Below are 20,048 nucleotides of genomic sequence, written 5' to 3'. Positions count from 1 at the left end.
ATTTGTTACGAACCACGTCAGTGGCTAATGGGGACAGAATAAGTTACTTTATGGCTTTGTTTTGGTGACGAGATCTAATCATTTCTCCTGCCCTTCGCGTGTTGGACCATTTTGCGAAAAACGGAGTTTAAAAACTTAAAACAAAAGTCACATTTATGAACAATTTTATTGAACGTCATGATCGAAAACTTTTTAACTCTCTACCTTTAACGTTTGAGTGCAGAAAATGAAAATGAACATTTATTGGTAAGCCCCTCTAAATGGCAACTGACTAGAATATATTGCAGTGTTTGCCTTAAAATATATACTTCCTCATCATCCACACTTTTTCCCTGACATCTTACACGCCTAGTGTAAACTGGTGTTAAATTTCTTGTAAAGAGAGATTTTCCAATTTGCATATACTTTCAGATGACGGTCTTCTTTCCTTCCATACTTTGACTGTAAAGTAAATCATTAAAAAAACTTAAGAGACCAGACACAAGTTACAGCCTGCTTTTATCAGTTAAGCTCTTAAAGAAAATTAAACACCACCCCTCTTAAATATTTCTGATGAACACCTTAAAAATCCCTAGCTGATAACAATATGCCCAACAGCCTTTAAACATCTCTTATAGTCCTCCCCCCCCCCCCAACACCAGCTTTCACCACCAAAAGTTTTAAGACTTTCAAGAGATTCATTTATTCCCCTTGTCACTGGCTATGGAATTCATCATGAACAAGAGGGTGGAGCAGCCCAGCACGCCAACACATCTTGGCTATTTTTTTTTTGTATAGCAATTCTAATTCTGACCATGGGTTCCTATTTTGTTTTCATTTTTTTGTTTTGTTTTGCCTTTTAAAATATTAAATAGTTTATCCAAACATGCTTTTACATTTTGTAAAGACAGCACAAAAGGGATGCCTCAGTTTTAATAAATCTCTTGAAAGACATAAGCAAAGATACAAGACTGGAAGACAACATGAAGAGCTATAGTTACTTTAGCTGCAGAGTACATTATACCAGTCTGTCCATTGAGGACACCTCCATGAAAGCCAAACCATCCCTTTAATACACAACATGGGGATGCTTATGATTCTAACAAAAGAACTAAAAGAGGATGCAAACATTAACTTGGAGACATGATCTACTTTGAAATCTGTGGCAGTTTAAAGATCAGTGCTGTCTGGTAAATGTTGCAAAATGAAAACAAAGAATATAATAAAACAGCCTGCTCTCAAAAATATAATGTACAAGAACAAAAGCTCTCATGTATCAGGGATGACACAAGTTTTACACTCTTTGTTAAAAAAAAAAGTGGCCACCTAAATGCCACAAAAGTGACCCATGAAGCAATAAGCAGGACTAGCCAAGAAAAATAACAACATGCACTACTCTACATGGTTCCTTGAAACAGGATGGAAAAGGATGCAGATGTATCCCATTTAGTACAATGTTTGTGTGGAAACATGATCTAGCTTGAAGTACCTGCCAGTTTAAAGTCTTTTGCAATATTTAATAGTGAGTAAAATGACAAACTTCTGGCTTAAGAAACTGCTATACCTTTTGCAAAAAATACTTGGATTCAAAATAATTTGTGAAACGAATTACTTGAGGCTGCAAATGTAATAGAAGCTCAACATTCAAACACATGACTTAGTTCACTATGAGGTGTCATAGACTGGGAGAAGGTAAAAAAAAAATGTTTTCCATTCATCAAAAAACAGATGTTTGATTAAAAGCAGGATTTTAGATGTAAAAACACTAGCAGTCACTGAATTCTGACTTGCATGAAACAGAGAGAGAGAGAGCTGAGAAAAGGTCAAAAAGAGGGAGGGTGTAAGAAACATGGAAGTTAAAAGAAAACCAAGAAAAAACAGGTCAGACCAGTGTTTAGAATGGGAAAATAGTGGTCATGAATGCATCACAGTGAACTGCAAGATTTGTCAATTGATTACTGTTTATATGTGAATGGCTCATTGCATATAGTTTTGCTTCCAAAATTCAAAGATGTTGCAGTCAGAAATTTTATTAAAACACACAGGAGAAATTGTACCATTGTTGGATATTTCAGTGAACCTGACTATAATCTCAAATGCTGCCAATGCCAACACACACAGGAACACAGATAAAATCACTGATGTGTTCCTTTCTGTACATATGTATTTGCATGCAGATACATATATATGTATGCATGCAAGTATAGACATGTTTGTATACATATTCACCTACTCTTCCAGCCACTTGTACCCATATAAAATATTTCTACAAATATATCATACATCAATTATGTTTGTTAAATGTCTGAATACTGATTTTTTTTTTTAATGGTCATTTCCCTACAGCCTATGCATGAACAATTATCTGCCAACTGTCTGCATGTGCACGAATGGATATTGAAGGATGTACAAGCATGCATAAATGCATGCAAATACAGATAACACAGTGTTTCACTGCCTGCCTCATCATTAAAAATCCCCAGTGAAAAAAAATTAACTGTGCTTGGCAAAGCATTGAAAAAATTTCAGCCAAGTGAATAATAGCAATAAGCATACCAACATCATGCCCTTGAATTGTGACTTTTCAAAAATAATTTGAGCAGAATTTTGTGCTAAAAATGGCAGCTAAATCATTATCACTTTGACTATTGAGTTGGAACTATCTAGATGACAAACTGTCAATGCTTCTGTCATAAACTCATCAAGAAACCCACTAACAGAATGCCTGCATTACTGTCTATAAATGCCAACTAGTCCAGTTGCAAAAAATGACAATAAAAAGTATTTCCTGTGACTACAGCACTAACATACAACCCAATTCCCTCATAAATGTAATCAGCTGGTACTGTGCAAAGTTAATGACCAGTCTCTTAAATCTACAACTTTAATGAGCTAACTGCCTCTGAAAACTATCAATGCATGTAAGCTTTTTATGGGGAGCTTGTTTATGATCTAAGCCCTGTATTTTCAGTACAACAATGACAGCATTTAAATATAAACAATGTTCTCTGCACATCCTCCCATTAGCACGGTATCATCCTAATTGAACATAACTCAATCCTCACTTTTGTTAATAATCTTCATGTTCCGATAGAGGGGGTCCATTGTGTTATGAAGAATTATTACTCTTAAAGGCCATCAAATCAAGATGTTTTGGCTTCTGTATACGTAGATGCTAGTTTAGTTATGTCAAAAGCACCTCTGACATTTTTGTTCAAAATTTCATGTGTGTGTCTTTTCATCACTTTTTGGAGAGTAAATAAAGATGATAAAGCTTCACAGTTCAGAAGATTGTAGTTTTCAAAAATAAGATGAAAATGAATGATGCATACAGAATTCTTTATTTTCAGCTCCCCCCCCCCACTCTATTTTTACCTCTATGTTCACACAGGAAAACAAAGAGCAGCATCCTAACACACAAAGGAGAACCAAGCGCAGAAAGACAAAAGAAATCAGATGCTATCAACCTATATTTTAGTATATGTTAGTATCTACATTTAGAATCTCCTAATATTGCAAATTAAAACAAAGAAACATTTCAAAGACATAAAAGTTTCCATTACTCAGTCATTAGCAATTAATGTAAAGCTAACAAAGAAAAAAGAACACACATGTGAACTAAGGAACATAGTCCCCATCATATGGAGTTGCAGACACTTCTTGTGATAAGGAGGGTTGGGAGAGAGGAAGGGAAGAAAGCATCAACTACCCTAAACTACAAATGAGTTCTACATTTAGCACCAGGCATCATGTGTTGTGTGCCCCTTTGTCCAATCCCTAAGCAAAACCTTAAGGTTTTAGTTCACACACATTGTTGCTAAGACTCCTAATACTGATGGATTATTTTTCAAGATGCTTTCTGGCAATCCAGTGTTTCTGAATGCAGATTCATTTTTTTCTGCATTACAAAGCGTTCAACACTTCATGTTCAAGAAATTAGATAAATTTCCACTGTCTCTATCGAACACTGTATTGCCTTCACCATTTCAAAACTGTCTATATGTTCATAGAGATACATCAAAATCTTTCTCTACTGACATCAGTTTGCTCAACTAACAATGTCACCATCTTTATGACAGGCTTTAAGGATCCTTAAAAAAAAAAAGCTGAGGTCTTGCACTGCCCACAATTCTTCCACACTATGATAATCAACATTACCTGCCTTACATAAAAAAAATTTTAAGCTCACATTTTATGAAAATATATTTCTATACTAACTTATGTTCTTAACAAAGGAATAAATTCCTAAAATGATCTCCCAAAGTCCATTCAAATTACATGATTGTGGATGGCAGTCACAGTGATACAGAAGTTGCAGAAAGAATAAAATCGCTTTCCGATTTCAGAAGTACCATTCTAAAAAGGGCTCCAAAATCAGCCCCTCCCTTATGACAGAATAACTGCTACTTTTAATCTTTCAAACATGAATCTACATGGTCTAAAAAAATAAGGAATCCATAAAGTATAGTAAGAACTTCAAGCTACATAGAGATATACATATGTTTAACTCAGTGCATATGTCCCCATCCAAGCACCACGTCTGCTGTCAAAAACATATGAATGTGCAGATCAATATTTAACATTATTTTCATAATATTGATGAAGTAAAGATGTTTGTATTGAGGATGATGCACGCATCATTTAAGCCAACACAATCTTTGAAACGCCAATAAGTATTTAATTTTGTACTTGATCATCCTAGCCAAATGACCACATCACTAGTTAAGAGTTCATAGAGGCAACCTCAAGGAATATTCCACACATTTGTTATGGAAATACTGCTTCCTTACAACACTCATTAACTACAGAATAAAAGAATAAAAAGAGGTGAATTACAGCCCAGTCTACACAGAGCAAGGCAGGGCAAAAGCAGTGAAACATGGACACAGAAGTCATCACAGATTTGCACTCTCAAATATGTAAAGTTATAAACAGGTTGGCAAAATTTGTAGACTTGTAGTTGTACTTAAATATTTAAAGTTGGGATCTACAACAGTTCTTAAATAAGCTCAAGTGAAATGGCATGTTTTAAATGCCTCTCACAAGCCTGATTTTATAATGCTTCAGATTTCTTATTACAATGAGGACATCACAACACAGGGATGTTGGGGTAAGACTCCATTCTACTGTATATAATGCCTATTGCAATAGAAATAATGTAACACAAAAAGTCATTCAGTGCACACAGCCAGCATTTCTTATACAAGTCACTTGCATTTACACATCTGAAGTAAAACTCAGTCAATGAGTCAAAATAAACTTCAGTACAAATTGGTGTGCTCAAAACACATAAACCTTTCCGAAAACCCTTTTTGAGGGAACCCCACTTTTTGAACACACTGCAAATACATTGTCAGCAACAAAAACACATCATGGCAATGTCACTTTGGGTTTTACATGTTAAAAAAAAAAAAAAATTGTTGAAAGCAACGACTGCCTTGAGGTTGGCAGCCAGGCTGTAGAGAGCTTCCTTCTTGGCAAGTACCTAAACTGAAAATACACAATCCATCACATCCCCATCTGCTTTAAATCACATGTCTTCCACTCTTTTCCAGATCCTGAGTATTTGAGGATTGGTTTGAAAAAATAGAGGATTGGAATGCAGATTAGCCACGTGTGCAAGAAGAAAATCTCAAGTCAAACAGCATGACAACGGGAAATAAAATAATCCCTCTGTATCATGCTTACAGAAGTTCTAACTCACAAGCTGTGTTGTAGTTAACCCCTGCAGAATCACTGTGAACCTGGCAATGTTTAACCCTCTGAGCATGAAAGCCAATAGACACTGATAATTGCACATCAGGGCACTTGAGTTAGAGTGGTTGTGGCACTCTCCAGCTCTGTGGCAGAAGGGTCTGTGCTCATCGCAGTAAGACTCTGTGTAGCTGGAGAAAGCTTATGCTGGATGCTCTGAATGTAACCCTGTAGAGAAAAACAAAGAGAGATTCTGCCGGTCACTCAAAACTACAAACCACAACTGGCATAAGGGTGGGGCAAAAATTAACAATACGCACTTTCGAAAAATGTAATCGCTGAGCAGCAGTAAACATAGTTACCTTTTACTGATGGATAGATAGGTTTGTCACAAAATTCTCTCCACACCGACATCTACATAATTAAATTTTTTGCTCTTAATTAAGTGTAGCAGTGCTGCACCACACAGTAGTCAAAGACAGTATTTAAATTATAGACATGCAATGATTTCATATGGTGATGGTTACATGTTTGCATGCAATTTTTGAAGAAAACAAAAAGCAGGAAAGAAAAGCAGCAGCTTGCTCACTTGTGAAATGACATCCCCATTAACCCTACGGACTTGGTACAGGTGGCGATATCGAGTATGCTGTGCTTCCCGTCTCTGTCGCATGCGAAGTCTTTGCAGATCAACGCCTTTTCTATTGTGCAGTACTGGAAATTGGAGAGATTACGCATACTTTCAGCATATAGAATTCCAAAATCATTTGAATTAATATATATAATATGTTTGGACTTATAATATAGCAAAAGGGCAAACATCTGAACACTAAAACATGAAAATTTATTTATTTTCCAATAATCAGAAAATTCATATTATCAAAACATTATCTTTGCTGTAATCAGTTTGCTTATACAAGTATTGCAGTAGAAAGATCATTAAAATGATATACAAAAAAGAAATTGCACTTTAATCAAGATGAAGGACTCACCATCTCTGTGGTCGATGCCCATACTGGTAACACGCCACTGCACTAGGCTGCCAACGATGAAGCAAAATGGCCAACAGCCTAGAATAATCCAGCTGTACCAACACAGTGACTGAGGAATGTTGCCCTTGATAGCGTCCCACACAAACTGCATCAAGGCTGCCAGTTCAATATAGTAGTCCAACGATGTTACCATCAAAGCGCCACCTAGCACACTGGTACCCAAAATGGTCAGTGCTTTCTGAAACTTCAGGCTGAGTGTGCCAAAAACCAGCCCGATTCCAACCACAACGCCAATAGGGATCCAAATGACTGGAGGGTGTACAAATTGTTCCACAATGATGAGGATGAATGCTGCCACAGCAACACCAAAGTGGAAGCCTGTCAGGAACAAGCCTACATACTGCACAAGCATTGCAAAAAGTCCACAAAGAATTCCCGCTCCAACAGCAACACCAATGTTTCCTTCTGGTGGCAGAAGTTTTTTCTCATAGCAAACAGTGTACAAAATCACAGAGCCAAAGATAAATCCTGTAATGAACATCACTGCTTTTAAAAAGCGATAACCTGCAACAAAAGGGGGAAACAATCATACATTTTACCCTTTTGCTGTCTAAAAAAATCAAAGAAAGCGCTAGATGAGAAATACATTACTTGCGGTTTACCTTGGTATATCTTAAAGAAAACCCACACCATGTTTTAATGAAACGTAGTACACTTTATATGCAAAGCATCAAGAAAAAGCAAATCTAGCATCCCAAAAATATGAGCTGTTAAAGCTCTTATAACATAAAGCAGCTATAAGTTACAACAGATATCTCTATAATAAAAATAATAAAACCCCAATAAAAAAACATCATACCAAAGAATGTGTACAAAACACCAAATATGAAACACGCAATGCAAAGGATGGCAGCAACAATGCTGTAGTTGGTGTTGATGTAGTCACACTGGAGTTGAAAGTTTTCATTTGTGGTGACATTTACAGTGCTGGTAGAAATGCTGAATGAGTGGACCCCCAAATCTGAAGATGGCACCGTATCACCCATTCTCCTTTCCATTGGAAGGCCTCACTCCTTGGTTAACATCAAAAACTACTGAGAATGTACCAGCCTGAAAAATAATAATAATAATAATTCAAAAATGAATTCTCCCTGACTTACAAACATGGAGGTTAAAAAAAATGAAGAAACGACTAAAAGAATATGAATGACAGCAATCTGAATGATGAAACATCTAAAATGCATAACATTAGAAGCATTTTAAGATAAAACAGGCAAAAAATATATTTGTAAATCCCTTACACTGTCAACAGATCTATCAAATAGGGTGCATGTCATGTCATTGAAAAAAAACAAATTTGTGAAAAAAATATTGTTTTCTGCCTAGAAAAGAAAAAAAGTCTACAAAATGAAAACAGCATGTTGGTTTGCTAGTCTAAAATATAATAGAAGAAAATAAACAGAAAGATAGACAGGGAGGGTGGGGGAGAGAAACAATACAATAATGAAGAAATCAAAACCAAGTTGGCTGAGAAAATAATAATAATAATAAATGTGTGATTTATATGGTACATGAAGAAGCATGCTCTCAGCAAATGAGACAAGAACAAGATACTGATAGAAGACAAAGGAGAAACAACCATGCAGACAAGTAATTAAAGACAAACATAGAAGATACAAAAAGGAATCAAGGAACAAACAGTAAGGATTGAAAGTTTCAGAAATCTGCAGAGGAAGACAAGTAGGCAGACTAGTCAATAAGATGAAAAAAAAAATTGGAAGAAAGGGTTAGAAAAGGGACTAGCAATATGTGGATCAATGGAGCATTTTTACACAAGCCTTGAGTATTTATAGAAATACAAACTGCAGCAGCAGAAGAATGAAAACAACTTTTAACAGAAATAAAATGCCACAGCCACTGTGTAAGTTCATTTTTATTATTTATTATTTAAGTTATTATTATCCAGCAACCTATCAAAAGAATAAATCAGCTGTTAACTATGAAACCCAAGCACTGCCAGCTGGGATTCAGCTTTCACTATTACTAATAAAAACAAATTCTTGTCAATCTTCAAAGTGCAATTCTCTTGAAAATGGCATTTGAGTGCATGTTTGCATGCACATGCGTTATATATAACACACGCATATGGGTATATACAATCTAAGTTCCTATGTTCCACTGACATGGACAGTTAAATCTAGACTTCCTGTGTAAAACTGAAAATCCTTTTAGGATGCAGCTGTAGCTAAAAGGTCAGGATATCTGTGATTATGGTGCAGAATATGTGTCATTATGGCAACATCCAAAAATGCCGGAAGACCCCCATTACTGATTAAACACCTAATGGGAAACAGAATGTAAGTAGAAGCAGAGGAACTAGAATTCTGAGCCTTTAGAGAAGATCTCTCTGCTCTCTCTAAGTTTTAGTGTCTGATAGCGTGATGAAGCAAGCCTTCATGCTCCTCATAAATCTTAGCTATTAGGGCATGATTCTGTGCTTGCTCACTTCTCTGCAGCCCAATGATGGGCATAGCATCAAAGTATGCTGCTGATACCAGTGCTATGAGGTCATCTTATGAGGATGTGCCCTCCTGGCAAAGTCAGGTCCCCTATTCATCAAACCCATGGTGATATCACTTCCAGTTTCTTGTAAGAACAGCATAATGGCTGCATCCGTTCACGTGCAAAATATAACATCCTTCTTTTGAACAGCTCATTTCCAATGTAAGAGCAACTTATATGCAACTGGTCACAACTAATGGCTCAGTACTATAAACATCAAATAGTAAAGAGAATTAATAAAAATGCAGCACAACAGTAAAAATAAAAAAAGTATCAGAAAAACAACAGTAAATGATGCAAAAATAAAGCTAAGCAGGAAATGACAATTATTTATCCTAACTCTTACTGTTATCTAACAATGAATTTGATCCACAAACCCTGAGGTTGCCTTGGATGCAGTCAGGTAGGCTAATAGAATGTATGTTGTGTGAATTTGTGTGTAGAGAGAGAGAGAATGGGTAAGACAGGAACATGCACGAAACAATTAAACATTTCTGCTTCATCAAGAGGGAAAGAGGGGTGAACCAATATCATCTGAACTCCAGTGTGAAGGTATGGATGCCTTGGTTCCCTCTTAGGCAGAAAGACAACATTTTAAAGATGGAAGATAAAATGTTAAAGGTATAAACTATTTTAATACCAAGCTCAGCCATCACAGACCGCAGAGTCTGCAACTAATGACTCAAACAGGAAAAAGTGGGGTGGAGGTACTAATTACTGCCTTGCAGAGTAACTTCCAGCTGCCTGGGGTTTCACATTGGATGTCATTTACTAGTCTGAAGACCATGAAGATGTCAACTGACCCTTGGCTGATTGTGTTAATTGCTTCTTTCCAGTAAAATATAGGAAACTACAAATGCACCTGCCATCACTTTGCTTCTGTATGCACAGAGCATCAACTGCTAAAAGCATATGATAGTGGCAATGATGATAATGGTGTTTCTTATTTCCAACAGTACAAGCTTTTACAAAAGAAAAGAACAAAAGTGTACCATGTTACAAATTTGGAATCCAGTCAACCAAACCTATTTTTATGGTCAGGAAAACAATGCAGGCAACTGAAAGCTGACTTTATTTTTCCCTCTCATTCCAAACCAGTTATATTTAATGGCTGAACATTTTCCAACTGGGTAAAGAGGTGAGGAATGTGAGAGGCATGCGGTGTTGTCGGCACCAGTGGTTAAGGTTATGAAGTGGCATTAAGTCCACCTAAAGCATTGGACACCCATTGGCCAGGCATGGATGCCAGTTACTTCATACCCACCACACAAAGCTAACATGTCCGATGCTTGGATGCTTACATAATAGGTCCTGCTCTCAGCATACTATTCATCTTCTCTCTGCACTCCATTTGGTGCAATCTTAAGATGCATTGGGATTTACAAAAAGATCATTTCTTTCATATAATCCCAAAGAGCTGCATAAACATGCCACTGGGTTTGCACCTTCGACTTTTTTTATGAAAGAGGAAGGGGTGTGGGATATAGGGTACAAAGGTTCGCGATGGTCTTTGCCACCATCACCTTGCGTGGACAACAGACTGGGTGGGAGGGTGGGGTCAGTTTGTAACTTGTTGGGAGGTGAAATACAAAACATTCAATGGAACCTGGCCCCCTTGGCAGTCTTCCTCTTGGAGTGCTAAAAAAGTCAACATGTGTTTCCTCTACCATGCTACGCGATGGATGACATGCCCCTACCTTTTCAGATAGCGTTGTAAACGGCCTGAAAATTGGGTGCGTTTAGCGGAATGGTCGACCGCATTCACGCCTTATTATGCCTTCCGCTGGACACATGACAACTGTGGGCTTGACGAGCAAAATGCGCGTCAACTCGCTACCAAGCACACCCAGCCGATCGAGTCTGAAAGCGGACCGTTCGCTGATGCGACAATGCTCTTATCTGGCGCGCACGTGTGGGTGTGTGTGTGCAAGAGAGAGAGAATCCCGCAACCTCCGCCGACAGTCCTTGAACTGTCTACAGGTCATCGCTCGTTCGGCGCGTCGACTTCGCTCCACGCGCCAGCTGGGAAGAGCTCGGTGTCGCGCAGGTTTACGCTCTGGCAGAAAAAAAAAAAAGAAGAGAAAAAGGCTGGGAACAAAAGACCGACGCCGCAAATGCGAGCAAACACATTAAATCCCTGGCAGACCTTTCTGCACGAAAGATGCACCATCGCCGCACCTCCTTCTCCTAGCTACTCAGGCAAAGTCGCACCTTTGTCGCTGCAGCAGCGGGTGGGATATAGGTGCGGCTTCGTGCGAGCGGCCTCTACAGTTCGAAAACAAATCGAACCAGATCATCGGTGGGAGTTTGTTCGGGTGCGCAATGAGTCAACACATGCTGGACCTCGCTGGCGGTTGGCTAGGTCTGTCGCCAAGTGACCTCCAGTTACATGAATGGGAAAGGCTGGCGACCGCCTGTGTGTGCCGTCATGCAAGAGGCCACAAGGAGCGGGCTAATGTCTACAAGCCGTGCACAATATAAAGCATCCGGCGCGCCTTTCTTTTTTTTTTTAACGTTGAGCACAAATCGATTGTATGTACAACTGCCACGCGGCCTCCCCCGCCCCCTAAATCCCACAAACATGATAACGAGATAGATAAACGCTGCCTATTTATCGGCCTTTAGTCAACCATTCACCCACTCCTCAGACTCGGCCCCCGCTCCCCTTTCACGTTAGAGTGTCTCGAGTTTACAATCCATTGTAAAGCATTCCACGCCTCTATAATAGGATCTCAAATCCTTGAGACTGGGGTGGAGGTGGGCTGATCATAGCACGGTAAAACATAAAAATCAGCACCAACAAAACCGAATCCAAACATGTTTTTTCCCCCTAAAAATGAAAGTTGTGTTGCGCTTCTGTTTGAACTGTCTGCTAATATTAGGGCACATCTGTTTTAATGAAACAATTTTGATATAAAACACGATGCAGTGTTTACATTTTCTTTCTTAACATAGTTTAGTTCTGCCATTCTCTCCATCACTGAGCGACCTATACACTCCCTGCAAAGTAGCTATTTCTGCCTAAAAACCTAAACACTACTCACATGTTATAAATGTTATACCTGTTACTTTGTGGGGTTTTTTTGGCAAAGTTTACAAGTTGCTAAAACATTGTCACAAGACCAGCTGAAACAAAACGCACAAGAAATGAAGTGCTCAGCTATGGTGGGTTGAGGAGAATTAGAAGTGAGACAGCTGGGAACGATAAAAGGCAGGCTTCCTGAGCAAAGGTGTTTTAAAAAAATGGTGGTGGAGAGGTGGGAGCAACTAAAAGTTCTTTGAGGCGCCCAGAGAACACATTTTCTACATCAAACTGCGTGGCTTGGTTGCCAGTAGCTGGATTACTGACCCCTGAGGCTGTTCCTCATCCTCACATTCTTCAAAGGCACTACAAGCTATTGTCGGACAACGGCTTAAAGCTCTATTTTAAATGACACGTAAAAAAGCATAAATTTGTGCAACATTCAGTTCATTTACAAAGCATCACATTTAGGAGTTTGCCATTCCATCCACTGCATGAGAGATGAGACGTATATGCATATTCAGTGTAGCACTAGAACATCAACTCCAAAAATATTAAGCAACTTTTTGTTGGTCACTAAACGTGTTTGCAAATATGACAATCTCCTTGTGGAAGTGCTGTTCCTAAGCACATCTGAAACTGTGTTGTTCATCGGGCCAGCCTGCCCTGTGAGTGATGTACAACAATTAAACAATGAACGCGGGATTCTTGAGCGATATTCGGAAAATTATAATTACGAGCTCTCAACCAAAACATCCACCTACTTTTTTTCTGATGCGAATTGCAATCCCTGGTGGAGTACTTCGATACACTTCAGAATGAAAGATTAACCGTTAGGTTGAATTTGACAAGGAAGAAAAGTACACCAAGGAAATGTTTGTAGACAAGGGCGAAAAAAAAGTGACCAAACAACTCGAGAGTGAATGTGAGTGTGGAGGGGGCGGGGCGGGGTTGTCACCAAGGAAACAAGACTGACAAGCTAACAAGTCAAGTCAATCCAGCTAAAAACCTCTCACCGTCCCACTGGTCCTATAAGGCTGTGCAATGAAAACAGTCCCCTTCCACCACCCCCCTCTCTCTCTCACGATCTGTATCGTGCGCTTGCAACACTACACGTCTCTCGAACCCGCTGAGAAACATGGCGCAACGCTACTCTCCCACTTTTGTCCAGGAGAATGCTATCTAAAAAAATCTCCATTTTTTTCTTCAAAAATCTTAAAGCCTTTAAGAAGAATTCGTTTCTTTGCCAAGTGACATCACCCTAGGAATTTGACTTAATAGCCGCCAATTACTCGACAAATACCGTTTAAACACACCCACACCCGCCGTCGTCACTGATCGCGCTATTGTAACCCCCCCCCACACCTAAAAAAAACCAACAAACTATTCTTTCGACGTACACATGCAACTCCACCCATACTTTCCGTTTTCTCATTTTTTCATATATACTTTACACTACCCACACAATAAATACTTTAAATAAGTATATGAAAAATTTCGTTTCTAGCCGCGAAAGGAGTAGCTCGAGAAAATCCGACAACCTAAGTTTTCTCGACTTATTCCCATCGCTTCATCTTGATTCCTAAGACGCGTTCAGTCATCTCCTTAGCAACGGTCGACTGGCCATGCGCTGTTGCGGTCAACATTAGTTCTTACCATGGAAATGTATAGGTGGACTGCTGTCTGTCTACCAAGACCAACGCTTAGCAAGTTCTCGGGTGTTAGTCTCGGTGAGCCTATACAAAGAATATGATTAAACCGGAAGCTTTGTAGTCTCATGCCTCGTTTTAGTAGTTAATCTGAAACGTGAATAAACCGGAAACTTTGTAGTCTCATTCCTCGTTTTAGTAGTTAATCTGAAACGTGAATAAACCGGAAACTTTGTAGTCTCATACCTCGTTTTAGTAGTTAACTGGAAAAAAAAAATTCGTCTACCAGCAGTCCAGTAATACAAGTTCGTGTTCTCACGGTCAGACCCCAATCTTTCTTGTCCTTACTTTGTCAGTATCAAAATCCTGAATAGGATGCACCTTTTCTTCTTCCCTTCCCCAATATACAAAAAGACCATGAAGGACCTATCACCTGTAATTTCTAGGCTTTTTATGTATGGATATGACACAGGCTAGCTCAGTCCTCAGTTCCTGAGACTGCCAGTCGCACCAAGTTTAAGGTGCAAGCACGGACCATGAATGAAGGTCTGTGATGCAAAGGAACCTCCGTGGTTTGCATGCTTCTTTCCCAACCTTCCGTACTGGCACGTTCACAGCCCTCAATCATGGATGCGCAGGGCTCCGTAGGGCAAGGCGACGGCTCGGGCTGTGACTAAGAACAAAGAGTGCGAGTAAGTGTTTACTTTTCCTCGTCAGCGCCGTCTGGGTCTTTTCCAGGGCTCCGGCAGATAAGGGGATCGCGTACCCTCTCGCTCCTACATACCCGGGTCGACTTCGGCGAGACGCTGATGTACATCTCAAAAACTGTTTTCTTACAGGCTCTCTGCGGACCACTTGGTGTAAACTGTTCTTTCTCTCCTGGAATGTGTATGGAAATGTTTGCTGATAAAAATTAGAACGTGCGAAGAACCCAATTTCTAACAAGCTGGTTCTGCCTCGCTGCAGACATTGTATTCAGTCTTCAGAAAATGAAAATCTTCCTCTTTCTCTCTCTCTCACAAGCATGCAGATCTCGTGTACACATTCTGTTCCTCTCTGAATCCAGTGATATTTGTTACCGGAATATTTTGCATCCCGAAGCTAGGGATTGTTCTAAGCCCACAGACATGTGTTGAATTCCATAATCTGAGAAAAAACATAGGCGTAGAACAAAAATCCAGGAAGCCTGGAAAAGATCAGGGGTTCTGTGCAAACTTGTTCATGCCTCAGAAATTGACATGAATTGGGAGCTGCCTTCTCAAATTTTCCTGACATTGTATACACGGCAGCAACATGTGTCGTCTACACCTCTGCCCCTGTTCCTGTGCAGTGTGCACACACACACCCACCATGCAATCAGTTCCTAAAATCTCCCAAGCTTTGTACTGTTCTGTAATTTGTATGCTAGCCTGTGAAAACATAAGCGATTAATGGTAAGATTTAGCCAATTATTATCCTATCGTTCATAGATTTCTTAGAGCACAATAAACACATCTTTAATATTTTATGTATCATATATTTCATAAAGGAAAATTTACCCCAACAAAACTGAAGTCACAGTTATAGATTTAGTGATCATGATCTTTTAAATTTTATCTTTAGGTTGAAGATTTGTGGCTTTACAGTCACAAACACGCACAGAACATGGAAGGAGTGAGAGAAAGAATCTACAAGAAAGCTGTAATTTTCACTACTTAATTTTTTTTTTCGCCCTACAGATCAGCTGCAACATGATTCCCAATTCCACATTGTGCTGTATTAAATCTTTGAGGAAAAACATACTCAAGGTTTAGTGTTAGTCAGAGCCTACAGCATATTTCACAGAACATTAAACAAGCTTAATTTGTCTGTAACAAAATGTAAATAAATAAAAATCTGCCAGTCTTAACTTCAAAGAGACATATACACAGAATATGGATATGTTAAACAGAATTTTATGCCAGTTAATATTTTCAAATGAATTGCTGTGTACATTCAACGTCCAGGCAGTTCAGTCCGAAATCATAAACCACCACAGGCCTACTCCACTGGGAGTGAATTATGAGATTAGTAGCACAAACAATGCACAACAGGTGGGTTGCCCTAATTCTAGCGAAGTGGTCTGATACCAAGTTGAAGATTAAGATTAGGAGCTGCCACCACCTCTGAAAAATTGTTTAGTGAGTTTTGGTCATGTTCTGTTTTTCAAGATGATCTGATGGCAGAGTATGCTTGTAAATGCACCCTGCTCTATCTCAAAGTATTACATTTATTTTTACACACATTTTTGTTTTCTTTTTCACTGTCTGCATTATGTATTGCTAACTATAATTAAATAGATCCAACCCTAGTTAAGGCGTTCCTAAATTTAGTAAATGTTTTTTAGACAGCTGTTTTTCTTTAGTAGCAATGATCCACTCTATTTATTAGTAATGCAGAATAATAAAACATGACATAAAATGACTGCATCTCTGTATCAAAACCATACAATTTTCTTGTGCATTTCAATATGAATTGTTTTGACTCAAACCACTTACGTGGTATGAAAAACAAAAATGGATTTGGAGCTGTTTTTAGCAATCTGATTAAAAGCTGTTTATCTTTTATGAGCGTTTTTATGCTTTACTATGCCCCAGTTATCAATGTAAACAAATGCCTGTGTGTTTGCTGGCGCGTATAGACGCTGGCTCTCGTCTTTGATATGAATTTTCCCTTTCACACAGTCGCCACTTCGAAGAGACTAGATATGTTAAAATTAAAGGTAACGATGCAGACCTGCTAGTCACCCTGTAGTACTGTTCACTTCCTCTTCAGATACACCAGTCATTCGCCGGTTCGGCAACAGAAGAATATGTCACTAAAGATCCATCATCTCTTGTTCGCTAAACTGAAAGCGTGAACTCACGGGCCGCGAGTGTTCGTTCCACACACTTAGTTGGCACGCCACAAATAATAATAATGTTCAGTTGATTGATAGAGCGCCTTCCCCACCATCAAGACGGGCTCAACGTGCTTTGCGAAAGAACACTAATTAATGTCCATTTCTCGGCCCACATACAGTGATGACTGTCGTAGGAGTCCAAACTACACAACGGCAGTGAATGAAATGAATGGAGGATAACTACGCTTCTCTTGATTTCCACTCGGCTGTAATCGTGTCAGCCCACGAAAGGGTATCGGGTTTTGCCGCACCTTGCCACTAGACTGTCCCACCCCCTCACGACCTCAGCTCACCGAGTTACGTCACCTAAGGCTACAGTTATCGCGCTGACAGCACCAAGACCTTGTCTAGGTGACTCGCTGTCACACCTGTTCGCAGGCCCGGTCGTCGGGGAGATCATCTGGGTATTCAGGCTTCCTCCCTCATCCCTCTCACCTCATAGTGCGAAATCACCTGTGGTGGAAGCCCTTTCCCACGAAACCAACCAATCAACCAGTACAAAGCATGCACAAACAGGCTCACCTACACTTAGGCGACCACCTTATCGGCTGTCCACACACACTATAGCTATGCAGCTGTTTGTAATGTCCACAAAGGAGATGTGGCACGCAAGAAAGGTTGACAGGAAGTAACTCTTGGCATCCAAGAAGCGGGCTTGCGTGCATTTCCAATAAGCCAAGTAAGTGTGCCAGAGAGTGGCGTCTATGTATCACATCTAGGCTATGCGCTGTAAATCGAAACAAGCAGGGTGTGGGTGCTGAAAGAATCACCTGACAGGTGTTGGCCACCTTGGCCTCTCCACAGGGGCAGGATGGATAGGACCGTCTGGCAACTAACCATGGTGATAGGGCAACCGGTTTAAAGGCATCAACACTTCTCGTGCTGTCGGCTACAGATATTAATTTTGCTTCACTGTATATACCTCCCCTATCTGTCTTGCGGCATCCCTGGCACCTGCTTGGTCCTGTGAATTTGGGGTGGAATCAAGTTAGTGCTGGTATCAAGCATACTCTTATTTGGCTAAAGCTGAATAGATCTGCTGAGCATGCATAAAAGAGACCTTTCACTTGTAACATACTTATTTGCTCTTGCACAGTCTATTCACTATGCTCATCCAAACTAAATACACCTGTAACTACATAACACATAGCATTTAAAATAATTTTCAAATGATTTACCACAAAAGTCAGCAAAATAGACTGCTTATTTAGTGCATGCCATATCTAATTATCATATTAACCTACAAGAACAGTTTTCTTTCGTGTTTTTGAGAGAAGGAAATGTTAAGGACTATCATCTTGTACAACTTCTGGTTTGGTGGGCTTTCCAAATTATACTGCAACAAGATCATTAGGTGCTTATATCTAATCTAGAACACTGCAAAATGAATAGACAGAAAATAAACATGACGGGGAGAACAAGAAGGTTGCTGGTGTTTCACACTCAGTTCCAAAAAGTTTTATCACATGTGACTAGTCCAATGCCTGGTAGTGCACTTCAATTGTTCAATGCCTGCTTGGGCATGTGGCTGGAGCCAACCCCTTGCCCACCCAGAAGCTATCTGCCAGAATGGGTACCTGAGCTATTAGGGGAGGTAAATTTAGGCCAAAGGATTAGATTCCATACTGGCTATCCATATACATGGCCCTAGACATAGCAAACCACTTACATTCACTGCCCTTACAGCCTCTTGACTCTTATGGGACTCCTTACCGTTACCGAGCTACCCTAACCATGCGTAGTAAATATATGTCACATCCAGAGATCAATTACATTTGCTGAAACATGAATCTCAACCTGACCCACAAATTGCACTGTCTATCCCCTGTGCTACAAAGCCACCTATGGAAGCAGTTGATAATATAGTATTGATGATAGATTAAGTTGAATGCTTTAATGTGACACTTTCATTTTTCTTTAATATTTTTAATTGAAAACATAGCATAATTGTTACATAAAAGATTGTGGAGACATTTTTGGTAAAAAAAAGTATTTTAATAATAATTCAAATTTTAAAATGGCGATACAGAGAAATTAATACCAAAAAACTTGTTGCTTTAAGTATTATCTGATCTTTATGGAAAATTACAAGATAATGAGACCAATTACAATAATTACAGTACGTGCAAAATTTCACTTCATATCTCATAGTTCAAGAAAATTTTCTATTCTGTAATAAATACTTTTGTAATTCTTCTCTCAGCTTTTTTAACATTTACCTGCTGAACAGGTATTATGAACTGCATTTGAAGTGATGCATGCTGATACACAACTGCATACATTCTCTTTGTTTGTGTGCACACATGAATAAATTAAAATTCTGGCAAATTTCTATGCCTTTCTGGGAAGTCTGGAGGAGGTTGGGGGGAACTAGAGCACCTCTGCTGTGAGGTTCTGAGCACGTATTTTTAGCAAAATGGGAGTCATACAGTTGTATCTTTTGCCTGAAACTTTAAATCGCTTGCAAGTTTAATGACTATGATTTGGATTACGCTTTAAAAATAAGTCTGTATAGTCCATGACAGTTCATAATCATGGTTTTGTGATCAGTACAAGTTGGTGTAATCTAAAAGCTTTGTTGATAATACTGAAACAGGTATAAAACCCTTTCACTTCTTGACAGTTAGCGATTACTTTTTATAAAAATGCTTATAACAGTTCGCTTCAAAAGCATGAATGGTATGTGACCATGTAGTCATTGTAGAAGTTATTTTTCTTACAGCGACCCTACTCGTAACTCGTGCAGCTTGATCTTGTTACTTGATCGTAAGCGTCAAACTCTTCACGAGATTGCTGTTCGTCGAGTCATTCAGGAAAAAGTAAAACACGAAAAATCATACTCACGACAAAATTCTTCGCCTTGAAAAATGCTGGAGGTTAACATAAAAATCACGTATAAAAAGGTCGAACAGTTTGAATTCAAGCTATGTTACGTTAGGGCCTACATCTTTTCACGCGTTGTCAACCGAGCTGTTGGCCTTCCTCCGCTCATTTGAACGATTTCAATTCATTCACAACAGCGCCTTGGGAGGCATCCTTGTTGAATGTTAATGAGATTTGTAAATTGTAAATAAATTCGTAGAGAGCGAAAATAAACAATTATTCAAAATGAAGACTATTTATCAATGTCAAAAATTTCCAATAATTAAGCTTGTTAACAAGACTAGTTATTAGAAGAGAATTTTGCTGTTAGGATATACTAATCGAGAAGAGATCCCCTGCAAATGATA

The 20,048-nt window shown here is 39.1% G+C and overlaps 1 protein-coding gene across 4 annotated transcripts; it reads right to left on the bottom strand.

Moving 5' to 3' along the window:
* Nucleotides 1-152: 152 nt before the first annotated feature.
* Nucleotides 153-19,946, bottom strand: LOC112564990 (transmembrane protein 198-like). Of its 4 annotated transcripts, none has more exons than XM_025240193.1 (5): nucleotides 19,663-19,946; nucleotides 7,525-7,775; nucleotides 6,666-7,229; nucleotides 6,263-6,387; nucleotides 153-5,901 (listed from the first exon to the last, which is right to left on the bottom strand). In XM_025240193.1, exons 2-5 carry the CDS (start codon nucleotides 7,721-7,723, stop codon nucleotides 5,779-5,781), a joined length of 1,011 nt encoding a protein of 336 aa, XP_025095978.1. In that variant the 5' UTR covers nucleotides 7,724-7,775; nucleotides 19,663-19,946; the 3' UTR covers nucleotides 153-5,778. The 4 variants fall into 4 exon arrangements, with proteins under 4 accessions (XP_025095978.1, XP_025095979.1, XP_025095982.1 ...); XM_025240194.1 differs by lacking the exon at nucleotides 19,663-19,946 and adding an exon at nucleotides 16,653-17,298; XM_025240197.1 differs by lacking the exon at nucleotides 19,663-19,946 and adding an exon at nucleotides 13,014-13,137.
* Nucleotides 19,947-20,048: the final 102 nt, after the last annotated feature.

This window comes from Pomacea canaliculata, linkage group LG5 (assembly GCF_003073045.1).
Source record: "Pomacea canaliculata isolate SZHN2017 linkage group LG5, ASM307304v1, whole genome shotgun sequence".
Lineage (NCBI taxonomy): Eukaryota > Metazoa > Mollusca > Gastropoda > Architaenioglossa > Ampullariidae > Pomacea > Pomacea canaliculata.
The sequence above is the reverse complement of the archived record's forward strand: the minus strand, read 5'-3'. Positions and strand labels throughout refer to the sequence as shown.